The sequence below is a fragment of the Apus apus genome, chromosome 3 (genome assembly GCF_020740795.1).
Source record: "Apus apus isolate bApuApu2 chromosome 3, bApuApu2.pri.cur, whole genome shotgun sequence".
Taxonomy (NCBI): domain Eukaryota; kingdom Metazoa; phylum Chordata; class Aves; order Apodiformes; family Apodidae; genus Apus; species Apus apus.
The window spans coordinates 36,455,551-36,474,297 of NC_067284.1; the positions used below are offsets into that span (position 1 = coordinate 36,455,551).

Consider the following 18,747-nt stretch of genomic DNA (forward strand, 5'->3'; position numbering starts at 1 on the left):
TCCAAACACAAGCAAAGATGAGATTTCAGCCCATGCAATGCACACAGTTTATGATTACCGGAGTAGCAGGCCGGTAAGCACCGCGTGGGCACCCACTGGCACTGCTGACGCCCCATCTCCGAGGAGGAACTCGGATCTGCAGACTGCTTTGTGCATTCTCTTTCAATTTAGGCACCTGTCTGCTGATTTCACAGCGTTTGCCCATGAATCCTGATTTGCAGATACATCTTCCTGACATATCACATTGCGGTGACATGGATCCTAAAGCATTGCAGCCACAGGGTATACAAAACAGCTTTTCTGGAGCCCAGAAGTAGCTGGGCTTTTTAAGAGGGAGAAGTAAACACTGTTAGAAAGTGAAGATAATGAAACTACAGCAAATAAAAGAATACAGGAATAAGGACAGTAGTAAACAGAGATTAATTCTAAACAATGGCCAATATTGTATCAGCAAGTTTGACATTATTTTCTGTGTACGTTATGCAACCTGTGCAAATTTCTTCTATACCAACTATTTTTCTTTACACAGACTTTTAAAATACTGTTGCAAATAGAGTGTGAGTAAACCTCTTTAGAAATTATGCAGTTTATGGAGGGTGCAAATGATCCTTGTGATTTCTACAGAATTACTTATGTGCTTTAAATTACACATACGTGGAGGTGTTCCTGAGGACACAAATCCTCATGCTGAGCTACAAAAAACGTGCATCCAGCTAGAACATATTTCTTAGTAGCCTAAGGAAAACTCTGTGAAAGTTCATGAAACACTGTTTTTTGCAGTGATTTATGAGATAGCAAAACAACATCAATGCAAGAGACACTTTCACCAAAAAGAAATACATTATTTGGACAATACAAGAAGTCCTAAGAAAAAAACCAGAAAAGCAGAACATTCAGAGCAGAAGTAAAGTACCATCCTGCTTTTTTTTTTTTTTTTTTTAATCAGTTGTTATCAGAAAATGTGCAACTCTTTTTAATAGAGAGCTGCAATACTTCAGAATGTAAGGTGTATGTACCACATCTAAAAATATACTTATATGTACAGTAAGGCTTAAAATACATTTACATGCCATGTTTTGCATTTTGCTCTAGAAAACCTTTGGAAATCATTTTAAAACTAGCCATTTTACTATTCTGTATGTAAGAACAACACATATATTCTTAAAGTGAAAAATGAGCAAGAAAGAGAAACTATCCAAACTAAAACTGTATTTAGTCACAAGAAACAGGAAGAAAACTACAAGAAAACAGGGTTTCTTGTAACTCACCTGGCAGATGTCACACTGGCGCCCAACCACGTTGGCTTTACACTCACACTGGCCTGTCCGAGAGTCACAGATCTCAGAGAAGGAGCCATTGATGTGACAGTGACAGGCTGCAGGGGAGGAAGAAAGAGCTGTCAATGTATTTCCTAAAACACATGTGATGCTGAAGCTATCTTTAATAAACAAATGTTTACAGTGTGGCTTTTGCAACCTTGAGAATCATAGAATTATAGAACTATTCAGGTTAGAAAAGACCTTTGGGATCACTGAGTCCAACCATCATCCCTACTCTACAAAGTTCTCCCCTACACCCTAAACCATATCTACCAGCACCACATCCAAACGCCCCTTAAACACATCCAGGGATGGTGATTCAACCACCTCCCTGGGAAGCCTCTTCCAGTGTCTAACCACTGTCTGTGAAAAAAAATTTTCCTAATGTCCAGTCTAAACCTCCCCTGTTGCAGCTTGAAGCCATTCCCTCTTGTTCTGTTGCTAATTATTAGCAAAAAGAGACCAGCACCAACCTCTCTACAATGACCTTTCAGGCAGCTGTAAAGACTGGACACAATACTCTAGGTATGGCCTCACCAGTGCTGAGTACAGGAGGACAATCACCTCTCTACTTTTACTGGTCACAAAGGAGACTGGCCAAAGCAAGAAGGTGTTACTCCCGTAGTAGCAACACCCATATTAATGTGGAATTTTGCTCCAAACTATTAGACTGGGAAATTTTGCCTTGACTTCAGAAATAATTAGTTTTATATGTGCCTCTCAGATCAAAAGAGAATGTTTAGGGCACATTACTGAGTATGTGATGATAGACAAGGTTTTAAAGCAGTAACAACTTTGCCTTTATATTTTAATTAATGCCATATTTCAAAGACTCACAGAGTGTTTGGAGCACAGCTGAAAACAGAGACTGAGGATTATCTGCTTCCATGACTTTCTGGTACCTTTCTCTCAGCAACAGCATCACAGTTCCCAGAGGAAATGTAACCCAACTGATGAGCCCAACTCATCAGAAAGCTCCCGTAAGGGTTTAAAACAGCAATGAAAAAGAACTGCTATTTCTTGAGGAAAATAACATTTCTCTTAGCTCCTAAATTCTCATGTTTTAGGAGAAGAAAATTTTTTGGGAAGCTTTTTATCTTCCTTTAAATTCTTTGACCACAATTCTTTTGGCCTGCAGAGATAAGGAAAAATTCCCTTTAGCATTCACAGTAGAGAAGAGGTATTTGATTGGGTGTTACACAGACTATAACCGTGAAGTCACCCATTCCATCAGCATCAGCTGGCTCCTGCATGTCGTGTTATTTTTCCCAAGAGTAAAAAACAAAATAAGTATCTATATTGATTATCAATGTGCTCTGCAAACCAGGACACCAATCCACATTTTGCCTTCCTGTAGTGTCCTGACTGCATGTGTTGATCTTTTTCTCAGTGGGACAGCTTCATTTTAGGAAACACTTATGAGTCCCAACAGTGAACACATGGTGGTCACATACTTGCATGTCACAAGGTGCCATTTGAGACAAAACAGTTATTCTTTTTTCTATATCTAAACTATTACAAGAGGAGTTTCATCATTACTTTACTGGACTTGCTACATTGTAAATGGAAAGGATTATTTTCTCTTCTTCTCCCCACTTTTGAGATATTCTGCAGAAGTTGCTTCTTTTAAATATAAGTGACTTTATGGCTTGCCATTCTGTTCTTGGCCTTATTTCTCAAATGCTTGCTAAAGCGTCTCATATTCTGGAATAAGTAACAAAAATATATTGAGGTCTTTCCTCAGTCTGGTAACACCTTCAGAGATTTTGATCTCTTTTTGTTTTGTCATATACTTTAAAAAGGTAAATATTTTCAAACATTTCTGCTGTAATTAACATGGATTCTATTTTCCTTTTGCTCTCATTTTTCAAAACTAACTGAATCCATAGTTTACCTCTTTCATCCTGCATACATCCCTCCTACCGTATTTGTTTTAAAACTGCCAACACTCCAGACTGTACACAGTGATGAGCACCACACAGATACATTTCCAGTATCTTTCTAATTAAAATGGTCAAAAGTGAAAGATGATGCGTAAGCCCAAAATCGCAAAATGACTGTTCTTAATGGAAATTAACAGTATTTCACCACCCTTATTGTTTAGACCTCAAAAAACAAAGTCTGTCTTACTTAAATTGTTTTGCTTATAAGGCATATGACAACACAAGAATAAAAAAGAAAATTTACACTGATTTCATAAACAGATTTGTTTGTCCTACTTATATTATGTGTTACCACAGACAGCATACCATGTATTCTTAACAGCCACAGATGGCTGAGGGGTAACAGAATTTGGGAGTCAAGGCTGATTGTTTTTCTTGGTTCTAGCAGTACATACATATAGAAGAAACAAAGTCAAGGATATTAATCTACTAAACTGCTACTCAATCTGATAAATTGCATTTATGTCACCTAAAGCCTTCCCATTCACTCACCTCTACTGGGAAAATTAACTGTTGTTCAAACCTCCAAATGGTTGCTATAAAACAATACATCCTGTCAGAGTAATTTGTCTTACTTTTTCCCAAAATGACACTGGTCAAGACCCTTCTCATTTATGATTTGTATGAATATTTATGTGTATTTATAATCAACCTGCACACTTACTCTCCTCCAACAGTAGTGCATATGCACATAGACATGCTTTAACATTTGCTTTAATTTATCTCTTGTCACTTGGCTCAACTACCATCAGCAAAACCTTCAGGTATTTGCTTCAGTATATTGTGCTGTTTCAGACCAAGAAACAACCTACTAGAATCAAATCCAGTAAGTCTAGGACATTTGCCCAGTGTTCTAAAATTTATTATTTTGTGCAGAAACACCAAGAAATTTAGAGGTCCTATAATGATATGAAGTTGTACTGTCATTTGAAATGGTTAATGCACATGACAACAACACTCTACTGAGAAAGAGCAGGAAACATTTCAAACAATAATTTGAAAGCAAAACTCGTGCTTTGCAATGCTCTTGGATTTGGCTTTTTAATAAGGAAGGAAATTGAAAACAACAAAGTAAAGGCACAGTCCCTCTGATATTGTAGCTGCAGGGCAAACTTCATGGAAGTCTGCAAAGGAAATAAAAAACCATATGCAAAAAAGAAAACCCACATGAAAGATGGAAAGTAGATAAATGCAATACAAGGTAACTGTGAGCACAAAGCTATGAATATATTAGGGTGCCATCCTTGTCAGGGATACTAGCAACAAAAGCAAAGCTTGTAATTCTACATAAAATATGCATTTATTATTTTTTTTTAATTGTATGTTTTCTGAACTCTCCTCATACTATCTCTTTCCCATGCAGCTGACACTACTGTAAAAATGTTCAAAGCAAGAGTCCTCTCGGTGCCTTAGGAATGGTGATAAACTACTGGAAGCTCTGACTTTTGAAATACACTTCTTTTTAAATCACATTACAAACTTAACACCCTAACACATATGACATAATTCATCACAAACTGTTAACTCATGCAGAGAATATATGTTATTGTCCAAATTTTATGCAGCTTTGTATAAAGTAGGTGCAGAAAACATCTACACAGGTAAATGTCTTCATGGCTAGCTTTGATTTTACATTTCTTACTGAGCTGAGAAACTTGGTGATGTTCTGCATCCCACTGGCTCCCACACAATCAGAGGTGGCCTACTAGAACTCAGTATTCTCACTGCCAAACTGCAAGCCACTAGCAGAGCAAATCCTGGAAATGGATGCCAGTGGCTCAGACTTCAGTGCATGCAACATATACTGCAGAAGTTGTCCCTGTGTTCCTACAAACACAGCAATAAGACAATAGCCTAGCTCTTTTACTTGCATAACCTTATCCTGATACAACTTCTTTATACTCAACGGTGTTGCTCTGAATTTATTCCAATGAAAGAAAAGGATTAAATCCTTGTGACAGTGAAATAAAATACTCTGTTCTTTCAGGACAGAAACTTGTTGTATTCCACTCCTCAGAATGGGGTGGAAGGGTATTTGAATAATGCTTTTAAGTTAAAGGCACTTGTTCTGCCTAATTGCATTCTGAATTGTGGCAGCAATGACTCAGAGAGAGCCACTGCCTTCTACAGAAGCAAAAGCTCTTGCTCCTCCCAAATCTGCCATCTTTTCTTGATTATTTCTTGCAGTCTTTATGGGGAAATATGAGCTGGGGCTCACACTTAAATATGTATCGACTCAGCTGAGAAGTGGAAGCTTGCTGCAGCGCCAGGTATCTTCCTCCAGAGCACCTCAGAAAATATGTCTGGAGATTTTAGACTCTGATTTGCAGGAGGTGGGAGAATCTTGCCCTCTAAGAAGCAGCAGTTCCCAACTCTTACTCAGGCCTCATAGTTTGGAAGGAGGTCACAAGTACTGCAAAAGTTGGACTCTAGAGAAACTGAAATATTGCTTCCTCCTTTCAGCACCAATCTGACTAGTTAATGGGATTTCCATGGATGGTTTATAGTGATTTTAGTGGATGGTTTTCATTTATTTATATTTATTTTTGTAGATCTGACAGTATAAACTTTTGGCATTTATGCCATGCTTAGTTCTCCCAGGTCTTTTCCATGTCTGCTTCATTACTGCTTCAACTACAACAGGAAGCTTTTTAACAGGTTCCTCTTTCTATTTACTTTGAAGACTCCCTTTCCAGATGCAGATGCAAGTAAAATACTTGCTATTAGAGGTGTAAATACACCATATCATTCTCCTGCTCACACATACAGAAGCACAGTCTTCCTCTCAGGAACATGGATATAGGATTGATCAATACTGTCAGGAGCAGTCAAGTTCAGGACTTACGTTGACAGTTCCTTGCATCAAGAGCATCGCCAAAATATCCATCAGCACACCTCTCACAATACTGGCCTGTTGTACCTGGCTTACAGATCAGGCAAGCACCAGACAAGCTGTCACAGCTGCCAGGAACGGAGAAGTCAAGGTTGTTATTACACCGGCATGGCTGGCAAGATCCTCCCGGTATTAGAGGTTGTCCAAAATAACCTTCTGCACACCTAAAGTAAAAGACGTCACCAGTTAGGACCCTTAAATAATCCTCTTATTGGAAATATTTAATTTTGTTGTCTCACTAATCAGCAAAAATTATTTGATCTTCTTTCAAGTATTTCTTAAGGGTCTTTTTTCCCTCCCTCCTTCTCCTTTTTAACAACACTGTAGAAACAGTACCAGTTGAAATCCTGCCAGTTCTGCTAGTAATTAGATTTCAGTGGGAGAAAAATCTTGTCACTGGCACTGAAGACGAGACAAAGCATAATAAGAAATCTTGGCACACTAGAGGAATTCAGGTCCATGTTAGATAGGCTTTGTATTTCAGCATGTTATGTCTAGATTTTCTATACTCATTTGGCTGCAAACTTGATGATTTTTTTCCTCTACTTTAAAAGCTTTCATTTAGAAAAACAGGTTTAGAAAATAATACAGATGTAGATTTGTTTCCCTAGCAAGATCATTCCCTGAGTTAGCCTTCCCCTGATCTACTTTATGAGATTTGTTTAATTCATGGATTGCTAATCTCTATGTATAGGCAGGTAACAAAATGATTGCTCATTATCACAGGAACTATGTTGGTGTGCACTATACCTTTCAGATTTTAATGGAGATGTTTAAAAACATCACCTTCTTTTCCACCCTGCCCACCAGGAATTTCCTGCAAGTACCACGTAAAGCAGTTTAGTGAATCTGAGCTAACATGAGTGTGTATTTACAGCAAATTTCTACTCATCTCACAGACTATTTCCTATTTATATTCTGGTCTGCTTTCCCTTTCCATTACATTTGCTCACACTTCACCGTAAGAGCAACTTGTAGATAGTGCAGAAAAAGAAGAAAAATTGCCCAGTTTCAGCTAAGAAAGCTATTCATGTGCATCTCAGATGAACTCCAGTTAGTGTAAAGAAAACAGAAAGTACATAAAACACATTGCATAAATTAACATTTCCTACTATTTTAAAGTCAATTTGAATGCAGTTCTAATGTACATAGATACCCTCTCTGCTTTGTAATAGTATTTGATGGTATGGTCAAGCAAGGTTTTTGGAAACCATCTTAATACAGAAATGCAGAACTCTACTGTGCTTTCACTCTTGTCCCTTAAACAAAGCTGTCTAAACATTTACTATGTATTATTTACTATAATTAGTAAAGATTATAAAAATGGATAACTGAGACTCGGAAGGAAATTACAGTTGGATCTAACTGAACAGTTTTTTGCAGTAAGTTATTACACAAAGTAGGATTTTTTTCCATTGCCCAGTGGAAGAAAGACCACAGACGAATAATATATATCAATAGACCAGTGGTTTGGGTGCATGTAAGCACTCAAGAAAATGAATAAAATTTTCACAATCAAGCCCACTGTGCTTTACTCTTTTAGCATAGCCATCTCTCACAATGACCTCCTCATAGCAACAATACACCAAAATCTTTTCACTAGAATAATTCAGGCATTTTATTTTCAGAACCTGTCAAAAATGTAGTCACATACTGTACCTCCTTTTATTCCCTGCAAATAAATTTTTATTTTTTTCCTTGTGTGTGCAGGATATCTCAGTAACCACAAAAGACTGATTTTTAGCTTACTTTGAAAAAAAAAAAATATTATTTTTTTTTTTAAGTGATGATATCTCAGTTACAAAGGCCAGGAAAATCTATTTATACATTTAACAATTAATAGCCAAGCTTTATCAAAGTCAGAGAAAAACTGAATAATTTATGCAGTTATTTTACCTAAAATGGATGATGTGTGAGGTTCACCTATGCTTTTTTGAGACCTTTCTCACATATTCCTGGCCTATTCATCATAAATCTCTATCTTTTGGTACTATTAATCTATTTGATTTCACTTGATATGTATTTACTTTCTTCTTTCAGTTTCATTTAGAGGTTAGTTCTGTATCTGATAACATTCAAAGAAACTTACCAAACAGTTCACAGAAAAAGTACTCCAGGGACTTCTGAGAGGTGCACTGCTAATTATTTTCTTCTATTAATAGCAGGAGACCTTGATAACTCTTTGTAATCTCATCAGTTTAGACTTTGCAAATTAAAAATAGCAAAACTCACTACCATCATATAGCTATGTTCTACTTATATACATTCATTATCTCAAATCCAGATTCAAGATGATCCTGAAAGTTGGGGTAAAACCACCAAGCTTAAAAGAAAACTATGCATGCATCTATGTGTAATATTTTTTCCCTCTCCCAGTTCTCCTGAAGTTGCAGAGGAAGATTAAAAAATCCGCTTTCACTAATTCCATCCTAAAGGATACTTCTATTTCAACTTCTCAGTTTCAAAGCATTACATGCTTGGCAATGTTCTTGTTAATAAAAACGAATAGCATTTGTGGCATAGAAAATTACATTTTTGTAATTTTCTCTTCTCAGTTTCAAAGCATTACATGCTTGGCAATGTTCTTGTTAATAAAAACCAATAGTGTTTGTGGCATAGAAAATTACATTTATGTATTACACAAAATACATACCTAAACAAATGCCTGCTAAGTACAAGAGAACACCTCGGAACTGAAAATCAACAACAATAGGACTAAAAGCAGTGAACAAAGATTGCTTCTATGTTTTTTATTTCTTCCTCTGTGCTCATCTTTAGTCTCCAGTGCAGGTGTGTCTGTGACTGACACTGCTTGCTTGTAATTGGCATAACTAATGCCACATAAGGGCTACTGTATAAATATACGTATATGTATGTGTACTGGTTTTGGTGAGGTGGAGTTAATTTTATCCACAGCAGCCTGCATGGTGCTGTGTATATACACATATAGGCACACAAACCCAGGTCTATTTTACACATCTGTAGTATCGAATCTCCTGGTAGTTTGACTCACTGCCCATCAGCACTGCAATATAGACTTGCACTTCTGGCACTAGCTAGAAGGAGCAGCAGGTTGAAGCCAAGAGACACCTAAAGGACTGTGGCTGGTGGCACCGTGTGCTAGACCTGAAGAAGGGGGTAGAGGGAAGGAAGATCACAACCCAGCTCATCTTCCACCTCCCATTGAAGTTATGCTGACCTTTCATCTCTCCTTCTAGGATGAAAAAAGTCACTGGAACCATATTAATAAATGAAGGAGAGCTACAGGAGAAAGTGCATTGCTGAATACCTTCACCTGTATTGCTTCTTGTCCTTAAAGCTGAGTGCTCTTGTCTACATGAAGACTGATAAGCTGGAAAATGCATATCATTCTGTAAATGTGCTTGGCTCACAGGACAGTTTTTGACATTCTTATACAACCTTTCTGTGGAGTTCACAGAGTGTCTGTCCTACCTACCTTGGGAAAGTGAGCAGTGAGCAAAGGAAGATCATAAGCCTAAACTGCTGGGGAAAAGTATTAAATGGGGAAGCTGGGTTTTCTCTACAGTTACAGATATGTGGTAACTCAGTTTATATCTGCAACTATTTTGATGGTCTTATGAGCTGAACCTCTTAGAACATTGAGCAATTTTGACAAAATTTTCCTGAAAAGTTCAAATGAGAGAAGCAGCAATTTTATTATTTTTTTTTTACATTTTACAATTCAGGTATAATAATAATAATAGATAGATAGATAGATAGATAGATAGATAGATAGATAGATAGATAGATAGATAAAAGCTCTTATCTCCCTAAGGGGTAGAGGATTATTTTGAAGGCCAAATAACTAAAGTACTGCATATGCTCACTTCATGACTCTTGGTATTTCATGATAATTTAGAATGTTCAGTTAATGAATCATGTGGCTCAGATCACTTGTCACTTTGCAGTTGCTAAAATGAAAGAGTATTTAATGTAAACTCTTTTAGCAATTATACAATCACTATTAATAGCAGTGGGCAACATGCTTTCTCCTCTTCATTGTCATTGACAGCTGTGGGCATTTCCAAGAAACTTGTTACACTTAAAAAGCAAATAGTCCTATGAGCATTGGAATGAAAGACCTAATTTCCAATAGATTCATATTTCATAGATATAAGGCTAAGGGCTGAATATTTGCTGCAGGATGTTGCAATTCAGCAGAGAGCAATCCCTCAGGCTACAGCAGCACTTTTTCCTTGCCCTATGAAAGTTTTCTTATGGGCAGAACATTTAATAATATCTCTCTGTCTCTTTCATTCTCCCTCCCCCTCTCTCTCTCTCTCTCATGTATTCTCTGCTGTTTAATCAGGTGTGAGTTCACACAGTGTTCTCCCCTTTAGCTATGACATGTCCTGATCTATTAACCTCTATTCAGCCACTTCTTTTCACGAAACCTTCAGGAATAATTATTTTCTTCGGGACCTCCTACCCTTCTGTCAGACTTGGTTGAAATTGACCTGCAAGTTCAAATGTCTTTGTGGGCAGCCAGACAGACATGCACAAAAAGATCACACTAGCCTCATTTCCTTAGGAAATCAGGCTAAAATTCAAGCCTGCCACTTACTCAGATTCTGTCCTACAGCACCCACAGCCTGTGCTACACTCAGAAATAAAACTTATTGCTAATGGAAGCTGTCAATGACCCTGCATTGACAAACTGCCACCAAAGTGCTCTTGATGTGATTTACTTCTGCCATTATTAACTTCACAGCCCACTAGCTGAAGGAAGGTGATGACTTCCAAGACAGACAGGAAAAGAGAAGCAAAAATAGCACACAGAAGGAGCAGACTCAGTGATGATGGGTGGAAACAGGTGACAGCCTACACTCCCACTTTAGGACAGCTGCAGCACAACAGAGGATTTAAAAAGAAGTAGTTGTAAATGTTAATTTTGGGAAGACAAGATTCGGGGATGATTCACAGCGTATGGTAAGGTTTCTGCTTTCCTTGTTGACTTTTCCTCTTGATTCATTCCTACTTTTCCTCGTCTCAGCTTGGACATTATAAATCTTCATTTAGAGGCCTTAATTTTTTTTAGAGTTTACATTGGAAAATGCTGCAAGCAGCTCATGAAAGTGCCAAATGGCAAAAGCCTAAGAAATAGAAATGCCATGTTTTCATGCCCCATAACTGTTAAGTCAGGTGTTGGACAGTTAACCAGCTCCCCCATCCCCCTCTTAAAAAGGTGTCATTTGCAGGGTCACAGGGGACTGGGATCATGGAGCCAAAAGCCGTGCTGACTCATCATGACCTCCAAACAACTAGTAGAGGTCCCCTGGCACACTAACTGGTCCTGAAAGCTGTTCCATCCATGTGAAATCCCAACGGACAGAAAGGCATGCAGACATGGACATGATATCCTTTGTCTGTGCAGTCTCACCTCTCATGGGAGGGGGATCCCAGGAGCTTAGCACCAGCACTCACACTGGGCTTCTGTTTGATTTAAATTCTCTGTGTCATCCTTTCAGAATCATAGGATATAAAAAGGGGAGAGAACTTTCTCAGTACTAAAGTGTCACTCAGACCTGTCACAGCCAAAGACAGACTAGACATATTTTTTATTTGTCTTTTGTATAGGTAGTAATGAAGTGTAGGAAATATATAGAGAGCTTTTCTATGTATTTGACAAATAGAAATTATCTTTTTTGTCATTAAAACTTAGCTCATTCTCTTCACTAAATAAAGACTGCAACAGGCAACTAGACTCAACAAAAATGTGAAGCAATCTTATTAAAGATAATTAAAATCAACAACTCTCCTATTAGAAGAGCTGTGTTTTCACTGCATATTAACTTCTCTAAAAGAGGCATCAATGATTTATTGCATACTTGATTCACCATGCTCTAAACATTCAAATGACAAAAGAGACTAAATAATTATAAAAATCTCAGAAGAATGAGAGAAAAGCTTAAAGAATCATTTCAAAAAAAGACTCCTGCTTCTCAGCACGTGCTTCTTGGAAGCTGTGAACTTTACCATGAAGTAATAAAACAAGCACTAGAAATATGGAAATGCATGGACATAATATCAGAGGAAGAGGCACAAAATTTCTTCAATGAGTTTCAGAACACAGGAATGGGGACAAGAAGGGGATGTAACAAAAAGGTAGAACAGTTCCGTGTGATCAGTACTTTTGTTTCAGGTCTTGTATGGTTAAAAGCAGGGTTCTTGCCTACCTTTCACAACGTGGTCCCACATATCCAGCTGGGCATTCATCGCATATTAATCCATGACTTCGGTCAAAGTGGCATGTCGGGCTGAAGCTGTGGTGTTGATGTTGGGTAAGAATAGGGACAAGGAAGAAACATACAGAAAAGATGGTTAGCAGCATAGCTCCTCTTTCCCCTTCAGAGAGCATTAATTTGCAAAACAGTGCCCAGGAACATGGGACGTGAGGCTTAAGTTTGATTCCAGCGAATAGGATTTGTAGTGACTCTGCTATTTCTGCGACACTGAATATAGAGTAACGGATGGCAGCATCCCAATAGCCTGTTATTATGGGACTTGAGCCTGCCACCAAGTGCTCTGGATACTGTTAAAAAGGCAGGAATGTACAGCTGTTTGTTTGTGCCCCCGAGGGCCTGGCAAAACATTTTATGCCATAAAGCGACCCCGGTATAAAATCTTTCTGAAGGACAACTGATTTGCAAGCTGAGTTAACTTTTTGTACAACAGGCTGTGAAAAGAATCCAGTGAACAAGAAAGGGGAGGAGCAAAAAGGGAAATATTTGGTGCAGCTTCCCAGAGTGTATTTGAGTAAACAGTGACCTCCAGCAACAGGCCAGACAGGCACGGTGAAGTTTAAGAATAGCTTGCAGAATAGAAAGCTTTACCTCTTTGCTATGCTCTCCTTATTTTTAGCTGTTTTTTTTTAATAAACAGGGATGCCATAGGCATTTGCAAGCTCCTCATCTTGATGTTGGTGTTTAACTCTGAACTGTGCTCCTTCACTGTTTAGCATTTTGCTTTTCATAATCTTTCTCCCTTAACACTTTTGTTAGAAAATCCTCTGATACTCTAAAAAGACACCACAGAGAAGAAAGACAACCTGTTCTTCCATCATTCTGGAATTATTAGAGACAGAGACCCATGACCTCACCTAAATGATGGTTTTCAATTCTGGTCAACCAAATTAAAAAAAAAAAGAAAAAGGAGAAAGAAAAAAGAAGAGAATAGGAGCAGATGCATAGTGGGGTGACTACTCACAATAGGAAAACAAAACACCTATGTGAAAAGAAGACACTAGACTTATCTTTTGTAACCTAGGAAAACAGAAGTTGAAAAGGAATATAATTGCTCTAACAAAAACATCAATAGGAAGGCACATTCAAGGTGCAAGTTCATGCTACAACAGTAACAAACACCCATAATCTGACCTCAGATAAACTAAAGCAGGATATTTAATGAAAGTTTCTGGAAAATAATAGGCACAGGGAAGACAGAAAAGCTTACTTAGGATCATGTAATGTGATTACCTGCCTGTGACTGGACTCCACTTCTCAGGAGTCATCCATCCTATGATCTGCCCTCCGTTACTCTGTTCTGTTTATGTTGCAGATTATTTCCATTTACAAGTATTCTGTCTGTCACAGGGCAAGTTATCCCACAGACACAAAATAAATCAGTAATAAAAAAGTGGGAGAGTCAGGTACAGTAAACACAAACAGGTATTGTGATTTTCCTTCCCCGTAAGGATTATGCTTGTGTTTTTTTGCAATGACATTCAGTTAAGAATAGAATCACAAGTGCATGAGGAACCGGTAGAAGAAACAATAATTGTTCATTCTATTTTTAAATAGCAGTGAAAGCAACTTTCAACTGAGGCACACATTATCACAGAAACTAATCAGCAGCACCTGACTTATTTCAAATAAGATCCTGCTTGTCAGTCCCATCCTCACTGTTCCTAAGAGCTACACAAAAAACTGTGGAGATGCTATCACAGCTCATTATAACATTGCTTAACTCTACCACAAGTTCCATCAGAAGCTCTGAATTCAGCTGCATAAATTGTAAAGATAACAATAACTAACTACTTATTATGACTAAACAATAATAATAAATAGCATATTTTCCATGTTTTAAGGGTTATGCTTAGGCCTAGTATCCTTCAATTGTTTCTCTAACCTAATAGTCAGTCCACATTAAACATTTATATACTAAGAAATTGTCATTTGCATCCTATAAAGGATATACATGATAGCAGGGTAAGAAAATAAGAGTTTATCTTCCTGATTACTTGGAATCTTATTACTCACTAGTGATAAATACTAATAAACAGTGTATATTGATCTGTCAAAAAAAGCTTCAAAACATCTTAGTCTCTTGCTTCATCATCACTTTGTTCAGTTTTTACATAAGGTGAAACAATGTTACTACCTCTCAGGACATGGGACAAATATGAATGCACAGTACAGGTATGTATGTGATAGGTCTAGGTTGGGAAACAGAGCTTACTAAAGCCTTACAGGTATGTTGTAGAAAACATGTATTGTGAATAAGTTTATGGTTTTAGTTAATCCTTCAAGAAAATAATAACAGACCAGCCTGAATTCACAGTTTACTTGCTATGAGTTTACTTATGACCTTCCTAGGCTGAGTGATACATCTTCCATCTCCTATTTCCAGTGTTACAACATTTCTGTCACAGTCTTTGTTACCCATACTAAGTTATTGCCACTTCAAGAGAAGAACAATCTACATTTGGTAGAAAGAGCTAAATAGCACTATGCTTGATAATTTCTATGGAAAAAAAAAATAAATCAGTTAATTTGAAACTCCTTAAATATTAAGAATGTTAGAAAAGTTTGTAAGAGTGATGCATTAATGAGAAGAGATAAGACTAAGAAGCCATGCATTACATATGCTATTTATAATCCAGGTATAGATCTCATTTGCATCATGTAAGTACAAATACAGAGATATATGCAAAAAGAGGAAAATACAGCCAAGGATCTAGAAAATAAGCTTAGACAACTTCATTTTCATTTCCTGATTTGGCCAATGTCTTTGGCATATGCCTTTCCTGACATATGGCAAGTCACTTATCACTGTTACGCTTCAGAAGACAGTTTCATGATTGGTTTCAGTGACTACATATGGAAACAAGAAAGGGAATGAGCACTTAAACCAGCTGAAGTTTACTATAGAACAGTAACATTAGCATTATGTTTCTGAAATGGATAGAACAGTTCTCCTCCACCTGATGTGATATTGCAAAGAAAAAGAAAAAAGTGATAGGAACCATTACAGACACCATAAAGGAAGAAGACATTGTTATAAAAGGCAAAACTACTTTCTTAGTAGAAATATATTTCAGATGGTTTTTACATTAAAAATATTCTCCATGCACCAGGAACTAACTAAGGTTAAAGACCTACAGATGCCCTGTCATGCCAAATTAGGAATTAAATGCTACAGAAGTTAAAATCTATAGACAGGTATTTATAATCATTTGTATGCAAATTGTTAGGTTGTTCAGAAAAAGCATGGCACATACTACATCTGTACAGTGACATAAGCTTAGTAGAAATTTCTTTATTTTTCATGTGAAGGATGTGTGAAGGAATCTGAATTGTTTACATATATTATCCCTAGCATACCAAATTCACTGCCAAGAAAGAAAACTGAATGTTCAAAACAGCCTTCAGGTAACACAATAAATCTTTATCAATCTCTTCTTTTCCTCATAAGCAAGGTTAATAATTGGTCTAGAACTGTAAAGCCATGTGAGCTTGAACCTTACAATGAGTTCTACAAAGCCTGAGGATGCTGCTCACAGTTTTGTTCTGGTCTGATGTAGAAATAAGAAGCCATTGCACAATTCTAATGCAGAGCTAAACTTTGTAGGGTTCAGAACTCCCACAGCTTCACAGTTCAAGAATATTTATATTCTGTGTTTGTTTTGTACCTACATTCTTCAAGAAAACTAAACATTAAAAAGGGGAATCTCTCATTCAATTTCAAAAAAGGAAAGTAAAGCAGCCAGAACTCTGATGAATATGTAATACAGGTCTCCAGGCATTTTGCCAATAAAAACCTAAATTCAATCTATTTGCCTTGCTTTGTTGCAAATCTGCACATCTGCACAAGATAGAAATATGAGTGTTCTTCCTTCTTTGTTGGTACAGAGTTCCTAAACAAGAGAAAGAGAACTGATTAACTATGCAAGGAAATACTAAGTATGCAAAAACAATGAGGATGTCAGAAGAACCCTGCCCAAGCAGCAGACATGATAAACCCATGTATATCTAATAAAACCAACTGAAGAGCTGTGATAACATGAAGGCAGGCTGGCTTGGTACAATCTCCTGGAATTTCTGCTGCTAAGTGGTTAGATTATTCCTGCCTTGATCAGGGAAGTTTTAATAGGACACTGTAGGCATCAGAGCTAGCCTGAACTACTTAAGAGCAAGGTCTGGCTCATCTGTACCTTAAGTTGGCAATCTGCTATTCAGAGGATGTTCTGTTCTTTACTTGTATCTTGCAGAGCTCTCTCTCTGTGCAGGTGGTAGCCATGCATTTTGCCCTGCAAACCTTAATAAATACTCATTATTCTCATAAATCATAGAATCATAGGGGTTGGAAGGGACCTCTGAAATCATCATGTGCAACCCCCCTGCTGCAGCAGGAACGCATAGGGCAGATCACACAGGAACATGTCCAGATGGGTCTTGAAATTCTCTAGAGAAGGAGACTCCACGACCTCCCTGAGCAGCCTGTTCAGCTGATCTGTCACCCTCACAGTAAAGTTTTTCCTCATGTTGAGGTGGAACTTCTTGTGTTGCAACTTGGTCTCATTTCCTCTAGTCCTATCGCAGGGCACCACTGAAGAGAGACCAGCTCATTCTTGACATCCACCCTTCACGTATTTATAGACATGAATAAGGTTCCCTCTCAGTCTTTCTCAAGACTAAACAGCCCCAGAACCTTTCCATGTATGACAGATGTTCCAGTCCCTTAATCATCCTTGTAGCCCTCTGTTGGACTCTTTCCAGCTTATCCTTGTCCCTCTTGAACTGGGGAGCCCAGAACTGGACACAATACTCCAGATGGGGTCTCCCTGGGGCAGAGTAAAGGCAGAGGAGAACCTCCCTTGACCTGCTGGCCACACTGTTCTTAATGCATCCCAGGATACTATTGGCTCTCTTGGCCAAATAGTAAAGTGCATCTTGTTGACAGAATCTTTCATCTCCTTTTTCCCAAAACAGAAGAAATAGAAGATGCAGCACTGAAGAGGAAAAAAAAAATAAATAAAAAAATGCTGCAGTGGATTTATCAGCTCCTAGAGACCCTACAGACACTTAACACTTCAACTGTGTGAAGGGCATGGGGTGGGGCAGCCTCTGTGCATAGTTTACAAGCTTTCATTAAAATCCTACAATCCTTTTGAAATGCCTATATGGACCAATAGTAATTATTTTCAGAAGGAAGCCACATCCAATTTATAGCTGTAATTTGAGCAAGCACTAGTTATCACTGCAAACATGTCAGACACATACTCAACGGTTCCTTATCTTCCTGAACAATTATCTTATGTGTTGCACCACAGGAGCTCGTCCATGCCACCTGGGCATGTGCTACTTGCACCTGGGCTTTTTTTTCTCTGAAGCCATCCTGGATGGCATAAACTAAATGTGCAAATACAAACTGATACTTCTGGTTCTTTATATGCACAAGAAAAACTAACCAGACAAGATTCAGAACAGTTTTCTTCAACTATGTGGCCTAAAATGATTTGGGTATTGTTATTTTCCAGGTACTGACTGAGCCAAAATGAATTAAAAAAATGTTCAAGCCACTTGATCTAGGTAGCAAGTAGCACAGACAAGCTTTTGTAATGAAGGAAACATTTTGGTTTAAGGCATAGTTTTGATTAACGTTTAACTATGATTTTTATTTAATGAAACAACTTTATAATGACTATTCAGAGATATGCTGAAAAATATTTTCACTTGCAAGATCTAAGGCTGAATTCAGACTCCAGACAAATTAACATTATCACTGAATGTTGACTGGAAGGAAAATAAAATTATAGGCAGAAGAAATCACTATTTTATCTGATCAACATAAATGGAATCTAAATGTTATTATTAGAAAAAGCCCACCTGTGAAATCAATATATTTAAAACTAGGAACACTGCTCTTAAGGAAGATAGAAAAGCAAATGCCAGTTATTAATTCAAGGAGCAGTCATACAAATTCTGTGTTGCTCTTTCTAGCCCAGTCTCATCCAGCTTTTGTCTTGATCTTTGCCTCCGAGCAAAGCTAAGCACTCTGTACAATTGTTATTCTACAGAATATATTATTTTATTAAAACAAAAAGAATCTCAAGTGTACATAGAAAAGTATAAATTAAAAAGTTATGAAATTTACTACATGAAAAAGTGCAATATGCAATAAATATACATCTTACTTGTTAGATGGTATATTCAGGGGGCAAGCACACAGCTGACAGTCTTCAGCTGTCCCTTTAGTAGGATCACCATAAAAGCCAGGAAGACACCTATCACAATACGAACCACCTGTGTTGTGTTTGCAGTCCTAAATAGAAGATAAAAAGTACAAAAGC

At 37.6% G+C, this 18,747-nt stretch overlaps 1 protein-coding gene and 1 long non-coding RNA gene across 2 annotated transcripts in view; one reads left to right on the forward strand and one right to left on the reverse strand.

The window, feature by feature from the left end:
* LAMA2 (laminin subunit alpha 2) overlaps positions 1 to 18,747 on the reverse strand; it is a 376,628-nt gene that overhangs the window by 132,270 nt on the left and 225,611 nt on the right. Inside the window, exons 17-20 of the mRNA XM_051616318.1 lie at positions 18,592 to 18,719; positions 12,353 to 12,439; positions 6,108 to 6,319; positions 1,269 to 1,375 (exon numbers count right to left, since the gene is read on the reverse strand). Coding sequence (XP_051472278.1) covers positions 1,269 to 1,375; positions 6,108 to 6,319; positions 12,353 to 12,439; positions 18,592 to 18,719 — 534 coding nt within the window. The remainder of the gene's footprint in view (positions 1 to 1,268; positions 1,376 to 6,107; positions 6,320 to 12,352; positions 12,440 to 18,591; positions 18,720 to 18,747) is intronic.
* LOC127383413 (uncharacterized) overlaps positions 11,015 to 18,747 on the forward strand; it is a 50,308-nt gene continuing 42,575 nt past the window's right edge. Inside the window, exon 1 of the long non-coding RNA XR_007889187.1 lies at positions 11,015 to 11,105. This is a non-coding gene — a long non-coding RNA (uncharacterized LOC127383413). The remainder of the gene's footprint in view (positions 11,106 to 18,747) is intronic.